At 38.5% G+C, this 14,716-nt stretch overlaps 1 protein-coding gene across 1 annotated transcript in view; it reads left to right on the forward strand.

Annotated features, from left to right (window-relative positions):
- LOC133520464 (uncharacterized) overlaps positions 1 to 14,716 on the forward strand; it is a 159,842-nt gene that overhangs the window by 36,775 nt on the left and 108,351 nt on the right. The window contains exon 2 of the mRNA XM_061854896.1: positions 18 to 105. Within this exon, the coding sequence (XP_061710880.1) occupies positions 24 to 105 (82 nt within the window). The 5' untranslated portion in view covers positions 18 to 23. The remainder of the gene's footprint in view (positions 1 to 17; positions 106 to 14,716) is intronic.

The raw sequence follows: 14,716 nt of genomic DNA on the forward strand, positions 1-14,716 counted from the left end.
CTTTTGTTTTTTCACAGGTAAAAATGGCGGCGTCGTGGATTCTGGCTGTGGTGCTTCTAGCTATAACCTCACCAGTATTGTCGGCTCCCGCTGCTCAACACGCAGGTTAGTTACTTACCTTATGACATTAGAATCTGAATAGTTCAGATCAGTATCTGCATGTATTTTACATATTTTTAAGTATTTAAAGAAGATGTATTTTTCGTCGTAGTGTAATGTCTACAGTTCCTCCGCCGGAAACAATAGTTATTTGTTTTACAAGTGAATATAATTGTTGTTTAACTTCTCGTGTAATCTGATATCCGAACAAGCGGAAGATTCCGTAATTGAATGAATTAATAAACCATGAGCGAGTGGTTCGAAAACTAAAATATGGAGCGTTACGAGTGTTTCAATGCATGAGGGTTAAAATAAACTTTGCCACCGCAAAAAATTTCACCACACCAACGCGAGGAAAGTACTAACTGTAAAACATTACAAATCAAATCCAAATAAAGGTTGGGTACTAAATATTTATCATTCAAAATTATCATTTAAAAGATAATTCACAAGACAACACGAGGAAACAACTTAAAATTTCCATCAAATTACTTCACTACCTATTGTGGATAAAGCTACTTTTTCATAAGTTTTTTAAGATTATAAAGAACCTTCTTTAAAAGCTGGTGTGGTAAATAGGCATGAATAAATTCGTACAAAGTTAAGGATTTATTTTGAAGATAACATGTAGAGAAATTATTTAGACTAGGAATAGGTTAAGCTCGACATTCAGATAAACCGTTATTTCGTTCATTTTGTGGAGATAAATGAACATTCATAGTAAATTGTGTTTATTGTTCTTGGACTTGCAGTTTTTTCTAGAGTTGCAAGTTTCATTCACAAATAAAGTCTTTATTTCCAGACTTAACTTCCTGTGTACTATTTTATAACTACAATTATACGTAGGTTAGTTTAAAAATTAAGTAATTACTTTATTGTTTATTTTAGGAGGAATGAGCACAGGGAAGAAATAAAAGGGAACATTTCATTTCTTCTCTGTTTCTCTTTCCCGACAACATGGTTAGGTAATTTCATTACCAAACCGTGCAACCTCACAGTTAATTGTTAATTTAAATTATATAACTATACTGAGCTATAATTGGAAATGAATACATTTTAAAAATTAATAACTTTATGAAAATTAACGAATGAGGAACGCAAACTCCGCTAGTTTTGATTGGTTTCAGGATACGTCCTAAAATCCTAATTGACAATTCTGCGGCAGCAATTTCAGAGCTCCCGTTTTACAAAGACATTGTTGACATTTGAGAAACGTGACCCGACTTCTAATATACATTTATTTATAGGCTTAGTTCTGCTTTAACTAGTTTGTTCGGTAACTCTGTCTATGCATACTTGATGAGACTAGAACACTAATAGAAGCAGGTGTTACGCGTACCTGTTTTTCTTGGGTTCACCTAAAAAATCCCAAGATAAATGTGATAAAGAAAAACCATACAGGTAAAAATCTGTTAAAATTGTCGCTTTACTATGATCAACTTTTGTCAATGTTTGCGCGATGCCACGCATTGTTGTATCGTCTCAGAGCAGCAGTTCAGCGGATCACAATCCCAGTTGCGTACACCACTGAATTTATTTAGCACTGTATAAAAAAAAAAACACGAAAATATTAACCGACTAAGGCGCGTAGCCAACGTGCCTATTGTTAACGCTTCGTAGCTTGTAACAACCGGAGTCGACTTTAAGAGGTCACCCCTCTGTCGAAAACCTCGGCCAATGGTCATATGTATTGTGTGGACTGACGTTTATCTGATATAGATATTCGTACGTTATGTACAACTAGCCATACGTTTGACGTGCTCCTCCACCGCAAAAATCGGCAGACTGTTGTGTACAGAAAATTACAGACAACGCGTATGAAAATGTCCAGAGGGTCTACCGCCACGGGTAAACCACGTTCGACGTGTTGCCTGTCACACTTACGTATGAATTTACAAGTGCGACAGAGAGGCAACACGTCGAACGTGGTTCGCAGTAGGCCCTCAGGTGTTAAATCGTCCAAGCTTCGTGGCGAACGAAACGCAACTGTCACTGTCAAACAGACAGAGAGATGACTACGCTACGCCACGAAGCGTTAACGATTGGCACGTTGGCTACGCAGCCAGGAGGCCAAATTTGTGCGTGAATTTCGCTGGTACTTGTTCGTACATGTATTGGCAAGAGCGAAAAATAACAATGTGACATCGTTTGGAAATCAAAATGTATGTTTGAATTGACCTCCAAGTAATGAGAACTTGTCTGATAAATCGATGTTTTGTTGAGTTTACAATTGTTCTGCGTGGGATGCAGAAGACTGACTACAAGTTTTAACTAAGTCAATTAGTTTCAGAGACTGTCTGGAAAATGACTGAAGTTAATTTGCTCCTTCTGAAGTTGAAGGAAGTTTAACTTTCACAAATGTTCCTTTATTTAATAAAGGTATTTATTATTTTATTGGAGCGGATAATAAAGTTATAACAAATCTACCTACAAGTTACAAGTTCTTACAGATAAACACATGCAAACGTCGGTAATAGGTATGTCAAATTTTTCTTCTCTCTCATGTAAGGTGTAACATTCATTGGTAATTTGCTGCGTTAGTATAAATGAACATTGCATAACAAAACAACAATTCTATAAGTACCTAGAATACTGTAAAAATGTAAGTGGAGGTAGTATTACCGATATTGCGTAAGCTGTGACGCAATTTTTCCCCCTTCATTCTGCTCTCGACATTGAAATCATTTTTATTTGCAAGCTTCTTTCATTGGTTACATAAAATTAATTGAAGTCATTAAACTTTTCAATACTTTATTGGCGCTTGCTTGTGCCAATATTTTTTTTCTCTGGGGAGCATTGTGAGATATATTGATGTTTATCTAATTCTCAAAAAGTTTGTACTTAGCACTCAGTATTTTTTTCAGTCAATCGCAGCGCTTTAGAATAAATAAGCTTAGTGACTAATTATGAGTACCTGCTCCCTTAAAAGTGGTTCGGAACATGAAATATTCAGAATACCTATTATTTGGACTGACATATTTAACCTTAATCTGATATCTTATATATTTGCATGCATTTATATTAATGTTATATACCGACATATATATGTATGTTTATACGTATGTATTATTTACATTACTTGTACAGGTATTAATAATGTTGCACCACCTACAAGTTCTCTGCTTATAACATTAAGTCCGCCTTTTGTACGATTGTATGTTCTGTACCTAAGCTGTTTGTGTGCATACTAAAGTCGCGAACGATGCCGCATGGAGCGACATGAAAGAGTAGAAATTAAATGAGTGTGCTACTTTTTCCGTAACTGTCACTTTTTTTACGTAAAATGCTTAAACATGGTAACAATTTTGTATGGAATTTTTTTAGGTCCATTTTATTTAATTTAAACTTTTTCATGCGCACTGTAGTCGTATGTACTCTACTCCTCAGGGGTTTGATCTTGTGACTACTTTGCTGGCTCGCTTGAGATTTTATTGTGACCTCAATAAGCTTTATAGACATCGCACGTTTGAAAAGTTAAACGAAACTTTGTATAGAGACAGGTTGAAGATGAACGGTTGTGTGTATACGAAGTAATTACCAACTAAGTAGTATTAATATTTTAAAAACACGGAAAAATAAAATAAGTTAATATCTCGGCACCTTTAAATGTTATATATATATTATATAATAATTCAGCCTATATTAGTCATATTGCTGCTCATGCGCGAGTTATACAAGTTATACATAATATTACCAACATTCAAGCGCAATGACAATTCTGTGTCTCTTCTTCTTCTTCCTCGCGTTGTCCCGGCATTTTGCCACGGCTCATGGGAGCCTGGGGTCCGCTTGACAACTAATCCCAAGATTTGGCGTAGACACTAGATTTTACGAAAGCGACTGCCATTTGACCTTCCAACCCAGAGGGTAAACTAGGCCTTGTTGGGATTAGTCCGGATTCCTCACGATATTTTCCTTCACCGAAAAGCAACTGGTAAATATCAAATGATATTTCGTACATAAGCAATGACAATTCTGTGTATGAAAATTTATATACTTAGCATGAGCCTCCTGAGCATTAAACTAAGAATTAAAAAAAAGTGTTTCAGGTATTCGCATGGTCTTTAGGCTTGCTTATATTTGTATTTATTATTGCAGTATTTATTTTGTATATAACTCATAGGTAGGTGATTTCGTAGGTAACCAATCTAAAGAGGTTCGCTTCACCAAACACCTAATCGAGTGATATAAAATAAAATAAAAATTGTCTCTGTATTTTCATCGACGAACGATAATAATTAATGATACTTTGTTTCATTATTAAATAACGGAGGCGTGAAAAAATACCGTTGTTTAAAGTGCCTATCTCTGTTAAGGTTGCGTGTTAGTATTTTTTGTGTACCTCTATGCAAAACAGGACTAGATTAAAATAACGCTTAAGCATCAGTAAACAGGTGCATAATCATGTAATTTTTTTTTATAAATTATAAGAATAAAACTGATCCTATTTAATTATTATCAAATTCAAAAATACATCTCCACTTTCTGTAATTGATGCATCTATCAGAACTTAATGTTTCGCACTAAAAAGTGAGTACATATAAAAATATCTTTTGATATTGCATAAAAATAAATAAAATAGCTGTGTATCACCTATTTCGTTTCTTTTTTGCCATTGCAAGGAAAATTATACATACATTGCATTTCATCTCGCAATGCTAACGTAATTGCCGCTCTTTCCAAGTCTGACGAGATGCCTTTGACATGCGAGATAAGAAAAGAAAGCTCAAAGAGACTGGTTTTAACATTTTAAGTACTATCCATTGTAATACATATAACCGCTATATTCGTTTTATGAAAGTAGGCCAAAGCGGACATTAATTTCGCTCAAATATGGAACAGTCTAAGGATGCGTTTCCACCAAAGATGTTAGAGAATGCGCTGCGAGGGATGTGTTTGTGGTTGTCGTTGAGATTCAAGATGGCGAACACGTCTCTAGAATATTTTTTTGTGTTTTGCTCATTCATGCAGTTTAAAGTGTAATATTGATAGCTTATTATGCAGTGAACTATCGTAGAAGTGTGCAGCTAATGAAAAACTAATCTTGAAACGCGTTTAACCATATTTTAATCAACATCTGGCAATCCATCGTGGCTTTTAGTAAAGTCCAGCTATCTCTTTACTAAAAGCAACTACCGAACAACGTCATGCTCTACGAGCACACTTAAAACTTACAACATAACTTGACATTGGCAAAATCATCATAGATTTGATGGAAGCCATATTTTAAAAGAAGAAAAAGAAGGATGTGTTTGTTAAGAACCGATAGAATAGAATCACTGAGCGAGGAAAACAAATGAAGTTTCTCTGGTGAAATCGCAGTCTTTTTTTTTTTAATATACTACGTCGATGGCAAACAAGCATACGGCCCGCCTGATGGTAAGCAGTCTCCGTAGCCTATGGACGCTGGCAACTCCAGAGGAGTTACATGCGCGTTGCCGACCCTAACACTCCGCACCCTCGGTGTGCTCTGGTAACCTTACTCACCGGCAGGAACACAACACTATAAGTAGGGTCTAGTGTTATTTAGCTGCGGTTTTCTGTATGGTGGAGGTACTTCCCATCAAAAAATACAATTTACAAAATATCCTTTAAGGTAAACAACATTATGTTAAAGCACCTTCTCACTCCACAAATTGAGCGTTAAATGGGAACAAGAACGAATCAATTAAGCAAATATTTTAGGTTTATCCTGTAGCATTTACAGAGATCATTAACCTGCTAAGGTTGTTAACCCTGCATGGACCCTCTTACCTCGGTGGGAGGCCGGCAGAAATGCCGCTTGAAAAAGTAGCTTGATAAATGAACGCTCTTTCACGGCTATTTCAGTCATAAGCTTTCATCAAAATGGGTGAAAAAAATAAACTGTTGATTTTCATCCTTTTGAAGCAAGGCGTAAGACTTCACATCTTACGCCTTGCTTCAAAAAGATGAAAATCAACAGTTTATTTTTTTCTTATAATACTCTTCAAATCTAAATACATAATATAAATATAATAACAGGCCAATTCGAATGTACACTGACGGCCCAATTCGAATTTTAAGATACGTCAAAAATGTCATAAGGATAGGTACGATATGGATTGGATATGTCAGTGTGAAAAGTGACGTGCTTGAAGAAACGTCATTCTGGACACTAATGTATCTAATCACACACTTTAACAAATGTTTGACGTATCTTAAAGCTTGAATCGGACCGAGTGTCCATAAGAAATTAATCACTTTTAAGTTTGTTTCAGTGTTTCAAAGCCAGTTTATGATTGGCAGTTTTAAATTATAATTGATGAATTAATTAATTTTCCAATTTTTATGCATACAATATTGATAGGTATTGATTTGTGTACGATTGCCCCATAATATTTATGAATTTATTTTTAAACTTACTGGACTTTACGGTAAACAGATTTTAACACATTCACCGCTGAGCTGCGATCGTAGCGGTACGTAGTAGCCAATAACATGGGTTCCTCGATATTTAGAGGAAATGCTTCGTAGAGACAAAAGACAACGTATCGTTATTGGCGCATAATGGGTTAAATCAGCAGAGTTGTGGTTAACTCTCAACTGTAGAAATCTAAGTATTCAGAAAGTCCTTTGTGAATCTGCTCTGTAGTAAAACCGTGGTTAGTGTACAAAAACATTCGGCTCTTAGTCCATTACATGGAATGGCACTTCTCGCGAAGTGGCTAGATCTTGTTGTGTCGAAAAGGGAATTTCTTCATACGTGGTTTAAGGTAAAATTCTAAATTAGACAGCGGAATTTCCAACCTTGGACTCGGACTACCTAGTGACCTTTTCTGCACACAAGATTTTTTTATTAGTGATTTGGGGTTACTTAGCATATCGGCGCCGTCGACAGGAAAGAAACGGCTTTGAACAGAGAAGCATGGTGGTCTTTGGTGTCGGAGACCAAGATCCACTTCGGGTCGCTGCTCTAAAGCAGTAGTAGCAGTAGTAGTAGTAGTATTTGTGATAATTACGGACGCCCGTTGGCTGGCGCGGTTGCACGGAGCGGGGGACCGGGGGACGGGTTCGTCGGATTTTACCTACAATGGCACCCGCGTGCGTCCACCCGCTCCGTGCACCCGCGCTAACTAGCGGACGCATTACTTCTTGCAGAGACTCACAAACAAAGCCATTAAATAAGTCTGCGCATGGAACAATTTTAATCCGGGTAATTGAATTTTTCACATCATTGTATTTCCTATATCAACTGTTTGTCATATTTATTAGGACATTAGAAATAGTATTTTACAACTGAAATGGGTTGCGTTAAAAAAAATCGGCCAAGTGCGAGTCGGGCTCGCGCACGAAGGGTTCCGTACCATTATCTAAAAATCACGTTTTTGTATGGGAGCTTTTTGTAGGGAGTAAATATTTATTTTATTCTGTTTTTAGTATTTGTTGTTATAGCGGCAACAGAAATACATAATCTGTAGAAATTTCAATTGGCTAACTGTCACGGTTCATGAGATACAGCCTGGTGACAGACGGACGGACAGACGAACAGCGGAGTCTCAGTAATAGGGTCCCGTTTGACCCTTTGGGTACCGAACCCTAAAAAGGTCCACTTTGTAGACTATAAGGTTTTCTTTCCCATTGAAAACCGTGTAAATTGAACTAGGAGAAGAATGAGATATTTTAATCACATATAAGGACGTAAAAAAATTAATATTCAATCTTTAATTTAAATACGTCAGTTAGCGCGAACTTCTATTAGGCCCCTCATTAGCTTTATGCTAACACGCCAGAAATGTAAAGTGAAATACATAATTTATCTCATGTTGCGTAAGCTACGAGGTGTCAGCCAGTGTAATTGCTTATACTTACTTGTGACATAATATTATATTTATAGGTTCGTCTGTAACATAAATTTAAGCTAAGATACTAAAATAAGGATGTCAGACACTGTTGCGTAGGTATTTATAGGTAGGTATTATATAACATAACTAATTTTTAGAGATCTTTGTATTGATAAATATCATAATTTATTTATAACACTATTTCTTAAATCATGCTGATTACAATGCTAATTAAAAGATTTTAGTTATAGTATAATACTGCAATCAATCTTATTAAGTATTTAAGTACTTGAATGAAGGTTGTACGTTCAATACGCTCTATATAAATCTGGATTCAGTACGCCTAGTGTACATTTAGTCGATAGCGAAACGTAACGTACGCGTTTGCGTTAAGTCTCATTTTGTATGGGTTTTTGAACAGCGCGCCAAGCGGGACGTTTTGGAAAGTCAAAAATCTCATACAAAATGACACTTAATGCAAATGCGTACGTCACGTTTCGCTGTCGAAAATATTTACACTAGGGGTACTGGTCAGTGTCGAAGGCTTCGGAAGCGAGTGTCGAATTTGATTTTATTAATAGATACGTTTCAATCAACAGAACAGCAATTCATTGCTGAATCGGCGTAAAACTTCTTGTTTATCTTAGCAATATTTAAAGTGAATATAAAAACACTTAATACAGTGAATTCAGAAAACAGTTGCTATAATAAAATTATAACTGACTGATCGACTCGTGGCTCTGTTAGCTATAGACATCGCTAGGGTAGCTTTAAACTGAATAAATGTATATATAGCCTAGCCATTATAAAAAAAATTCGAAAACTGAATCGACTCAAAAATTCTATTTAATTATTGAACCTACTCACAAAATCTCATGGGAACTGGTTGAGTAATGCACTCTAGAAAAGAACATATGAAAGAATTTTTGTCCTAGCTGAAACGTTGACCTCGTTAGCGCTCATAAAACGTAGTACGTATTAAATTAGCTAAAAGTTGGTCCATATAATAATAAAGTTACAACGTACTTCCTTTTCTCCTTGGGGCAAGTACCTATTTTTTTTCGTCTTAAACTTTCGTCATAATATATCAAGTTGGATGAAATTACTTACTTTTTTAGCTTTGTTGCCGACCTACTTACCATACTTTGCTTTTTTTTTTGCTTTGTTACCATACTTGTACAGTTATGATATTTTTTCAAGTTTCCACACATGTTAAGTGTTATAGTTTTAAACTAACCTGTACATTACAACTATTGTTAACAACTAGTTGTACGAAAAAGCACAAAAGAGATAAAACATATATTTTCTTTCTTCTTTGTTTACCGTGACCGTTGATAGATATATAATATTCAGTGTAGCGCTCTAAGCAGAAGAAATGAGGATGAATGCTCTTCGAATTGCGTTGGCGTACCGTCAATAATGTAGCTTCAGGGTATCAAGCCTCAAACCAGAAGGTAACAAATATACCCATTCATCGAAAACACAGAATTATCAACCTTATTGCCGCAATCATAAGGTAAAAACACGTAGCAAAGCTGTGCGTGGGCGTTCGTAGACGCCTCCGCTAATTTGAGGACGTATATAATTGAGTTAGAAATGCATTTTACTTAGGAACTGTTAATTAGAAATACAATGGAGCTTTATTTCGAATCTTATCTAGTTTAATGATAATAATAAAGTTCTTTATTCAGATGACTAGGATCCACATATTGTTACTTACATATTTCAGTGTTAATAAATCAGTGACTGAGTTTGGCTTTGAAATGTACAACCAATAGTAGATGACGTCTCAACGTCATGACGTCTTTCAAGCTAGAAAGAGGCTTGAGGTCTATATGAAATTTTAAAATCTTAACATAAGTTTATATTTTGATTTGACACTCGCACTGTGATTGATTAAATTTGAATCAAGTTAAGATTTTTAACACGTCCAGTCGTCTGTACTCCGTATATGGGTCTAGGTAATCCTCAAGGCACAAAGCAGCAAGGTTTACAACTCAGATTGGTACAGTTAACTTGTTAAAGTTAAAATAATCTTCCTCGTCAAAAAATTTATTTCACAGTGCGACTCATTCCGTAGCGCTACGCCGTAGCAAACAAGTGGAAAGAAGGTTCAATATTTAACTGACGAAATAAAACGTTTACTTTACTTTTCTGCCCGTTATTCAGCGGCGTATGTCTCACTTAATTGCCTTACTTAAAAAATACGCGATTGGCGTTGAAAAGCAACTTTTGGCCTAAAAACTTCCCCGTGCGATCAGTTTATTTTTCCTTTTTCCAATTTGTTTAATACAGCCGTGGCTGATTGAAAAATTTCCTCTTTCATTTCAAACCCAGATGTGAATTTATCAGCATAATATTTATGAATGAGCTCGATAAAGCAGGCTATTCACTTGCAGCAGCCTAGTGATGTGTTATTGCCAACAACATTATTATAATATACTAACTTTCCCGTTTTTTTTTTTAATTCTTCTCTTTTCGGCATCATTAATTACAGTTTATTAGCTATAAAAGATAAATTAAAATAATGGAGAAATTATAACCTTGAAACGTTGTTCCTATTTTTTTATTACCTAAATGTGACGTATTCTGCTCCGCATTACAAAAAGGTTTTATTTATGGTTTAGTTTTCTTGTATTATTTTCTATTTGGTTTTAGAACAATGTCACAGTAAAATAGAATAATTTAAAATGTATGTAACCATGGCAGTCTGAAAATATCGTCGTAACAGCAATGACGCATTAATTGTAATTCTTTAAATATATTTTTGTGTTCAGTTTATCCAAGTGTTTCGATAAATAACGCGAGTTCATCACACTAAATATGTTAATATCAGGAAACCGCACGCATATCGGCATCTTCTTTACTAACTTGGTACCTAATAAACATATAATGTATAACGCAAAATACAATTACGCGTAAACTACGATTTTGTTGCAGCAACGTAAAATAAAACTCCGTCAGTCGGGTGAAAAATCTGCCACACTGATCTGCCATCATTCCCACTTCAAGGCAATATTCTGCCGCCAGTAGGAAGAAAGGCGCAAGTTTTTTTTTAAATAAATTATGTATATATTGCAGTAACCAGCAAATATTTACTTTTATGTATGTATTATAAGCGAAGTTACCATAAACCCATAAGGTCACAACGTATCTTCAAATTTCTTAATAGAACTCAATTAAAAAGACACATTCACGTAACCTGCTTGTCAGAAAACTCAAATGCGTATGCTTATTTGTGTACTTTTGAAAAAATAATCGATGTGTCAACAGAACAAAACCTAATTTTTGGAACAATACTAAACCTACATTTGTTTTTGAACGGTTTACGTTAAATGATATGATTAGTGCATGCAAAAATGTAAAACGCAAACAATCGAAGGACATAAATGACATGTCAACACATATCTTAGACCTTTTTCCACCTGTAGTAATATCATTGCTCCTTTTCTTGCTATAGATATGCATATACCGAAATTCTACAGACCAATATCGCTAATTCCTGTAGTATCTAAAGTTTTCGAGCGTTTGTTGAGTGCAAGATTGATGCAGCATTTCACCTCAAATAACCTTTTAAATACGCAGCAATACGCCTATCAGGTGGGACGGTCAACGAGGGATGCGGCCCGCGATGTGTTTACTAGGGTGATGGCGCACCTCGAGGGCGGGCGACAGGTAGCAGCAATATTCTGCGACCTGTCGCGCGCCTTCGAAATGATTGATCACGCCTTGCTCTTAAAAAAACTAAATCGCTACGGCTTCGAAGGACATTTTTTGGCCACAATTGCGTCATTCTTGTCTAATCGACAGCAGAGTACTTCTGTTCTTGGTGCAAAAGCAAAGCTTAGGCCCATCAGAGGTTGTTCTGTCCCCCAGGGATCCATAATGGGGAATAACCTTTTTTTAACGTTAGTTAATGACATAACAACTGCATGTTCAGAACCTGAATACATTATGTTTGCTGACGATACATGCATAATAATTAACTCAGACAATTTTAATAATTTAAAAATAAAGGCCAACAGAATTATGCATAAGATTGCCTAATGGTTCTTATCAAATGGAATGCAACTAAACATTGAAAAAACTAATATTATGCACTTCCAACTGCGAAAAAGTGACGATATAAATTTAATACCGTTATAAATGACGTTACTCTACTTCAAGTTGATCAGGTGAAATATCTAGGCTTCACGATGGATTCAGGTTTGACATGGTCCCCCCATATAGACGCGATTTGCAACAAGTTAGCTTCCGCCTGTTTTGCCCTATCCAGACTCGCACCCACCTTGACACCTGCCAACCTCAAAACTGCTTATTTTGGATACTTACACTCAGTCTTAACCCAAGGTGTCGAGCTATGGGGTACGTCAGCAGACTGTGACAGACCGTTTAAACTACAGAAGCGGGCCCTTAGAATAATATCTGGCAAGCCCTACGATCACCCAGCCCAAGCGTTATTTAAGGACCATAAAATCCTCACTCTGCCTTGTATCTTCATATTGATGGCCTGCCAACACGTGAGATCTAATCTGGACCAATACACAACGCGCGGACAGTGTCATGGTTCTTCTTCTTCTTCTCTCGTGTCGAGGTTCCCCTAAACAGTGGATGCCCAGAAAGCAGCGGTACTGACAGCCCGGACCGTGGTATCTCTCAGGTCAGATTCAGAGCACGAGTGCGGGCACGCGGGGCAATCCAGCAGGTGCGCCATGGTTTGTGGTGCAGTGTCGCAAGCACATTGAATAGAGTGGCCACGAAGCAGTCCCCATTCGACCATGCTCTGTTTACAACGGCCAACCTGAGACCTGAGCCTGTTCATCGCCTTCCAGATGGGCCATGGTTCTTTGTGACCGGGTGGTAAATGCTCCGACACTGGCACATATATGTCTGGTGGTGGGCACCGCCTCCGCCAAAGTGAGCAGCGAGCATCGGAGTGTTCGCCCACCAGAGGGTTGGTACACCTGGTAAAACTTTTGCGGCTTTTAAGGCGGACGGGTGGCAGGTTATGGCCGTGCAGCGGGTGGCGTGGGTCAGTCTGTTGTTTTCGCATTTCGCTAGCACAAGCCACCTCTCTGCGGATGTCTGGAGGGGCCACACCCGCAAGCGGGTATAACCTGTTAAGCGGGGTCGGCTTGAGGCATCCAGTTATAGTACGACAGGTATCGTTGAGTGCGGCTGTTACAAGGCCCGCGTGTGCAGATCGATGCCAGACTGGACAGGCAAACTCACCTACTGAAAAACATAGTGCCAGTCCAGTAGTACGCATAGTATGTGCAGTCGCTCCCCAACTGGTCGATGTAAGTCTCCGCAGCAGGTTATTACGCGCGCTGACTTTCATACGGGTGTTGGCGCAATGGGTCTTAAAAGTCAGTGCCCTATCTAGCGTGATTCCTAGGTATCGTGGGTAGGGGCAATGTTCAATCACCTCTCCGTCCCACATCACGCATAGGGGCCTGTGCGCTTGTTGGTTTCGCAGATGGAATGCACAGGTCTGCGTTTTGCTGGGATTCGGCTGAAGGCAATTTGCCTTATAGTACGTCCCGAGATGTTCTAGCGCCTCAGACAAGGTTTCTTCGACTCTCTCAAACGAGTGGCACTGTGCTGCTAAGGCCAGATCGTCCGCGTATAGAAACCGTTCCGTTCCTGGTGGGCAGGGTTGGTCGTTTGTGTAGATGTTAAAAAGGGTCGGAGCTAGTACGCTTCCCTGTGGGAGACCATTTTTTTGTCGACGCCAGCGGCTCTTTTCCGCATTAAGTTGGACCTGGAAGCTGCGATTGCGGAGTAGCTCACTTAGAACCCGGACAAAGCCCTTGTCCCGCGTGATGGTAGCAACTTTATGTAACAGGATCCTGATGTTGACGGTGTCATAAGCTGCTGATAGGTCAACAAACGCGACGCCAGTGACCATGCCGAGCTCAAAACCATCCTCGATGTGCTGCGTCAGCTTCAGTGTCTGGCTAGTGCACGACTTTCCAGCTCGGAATCCAGCCTGCTCTGGTATAAGCTGAGGGTCCACAACGTGTGTCAGTCGATTTAGCAGCAGGCGCTCAAACAGCTTGTATGTATGGCACAGCAAAGAGATGGGGCGGTAGCTTTTGGCGTTGTCGGGGGATTTTCCTGGCTTCAGCAGCGCGACAATCTTTGACTTTCGCCATGCTTTTGGAATGTTGAGCGTTGCCAGACAGTTGTTGAAGAGCTTGAGAAGCCACGACATTGCCTCCGGCCCGAGGTGTTTAATTTGCTCAACCGTGAGATCATCCACTCCAGATGCTTTCCCATTTTTGAGGATTTTAATCGCGGCACGGAATTCGCTTAGCGTGAATGATTTGCTAATATCACTGCCGTCTTCGTGATATTCCGGAATTGTTGGGGGCCGAGGTAATTTTCGGTGGGGCGGTTTTCCGTTCAACAGCAGCTGACTCGCAATTTGGTTGGCCCTGATTTGTCCTGGTCGCGCAGCTGTAGGCGCGTCGCCGGTGAGTTTGTTCAGGGTTGACCAAGCTCTTTTACTGTTGTGCGTCATGTCGATGTTGGCAACAGTATCTTCCCATTTTTTCCTACGTGACTCGGCTATTTCATCCATAAGTTGTATGCCTGTCTGTATAGTTTCAACAGAGAAAGGGTCGTTCGCAAATTGAGCTTCGTAATTATGCAGCAGCTTTGTCGTCGAACTCAAGCCAGGGATATAGTTAGTTCGGCAGCCTCTGGGTATCGATCGACATGACACTGTACGGATAATTTCGATGAATGTGTCATAGTTCTCAGCCAGAGGTGGCAGGCCACAGAGCTTCTCGTCGATATTCCTTGAGTAT

Source organism: Cydia pomonella, chromosome 8 (genome assembly GCF_033807575.1).
Source record: "Cydia pomonella isolate Wapato2018A chromosome 8, ilCydPomo1, whole genome shotgun sequence".
Taxonomy (NCBI): domain Eukaryota; kingdom Metazoa; phylum Arthropoda; class Insecta; order Lepidoptera; family Tortricidae; genus Cydia; species Cydia pomonella.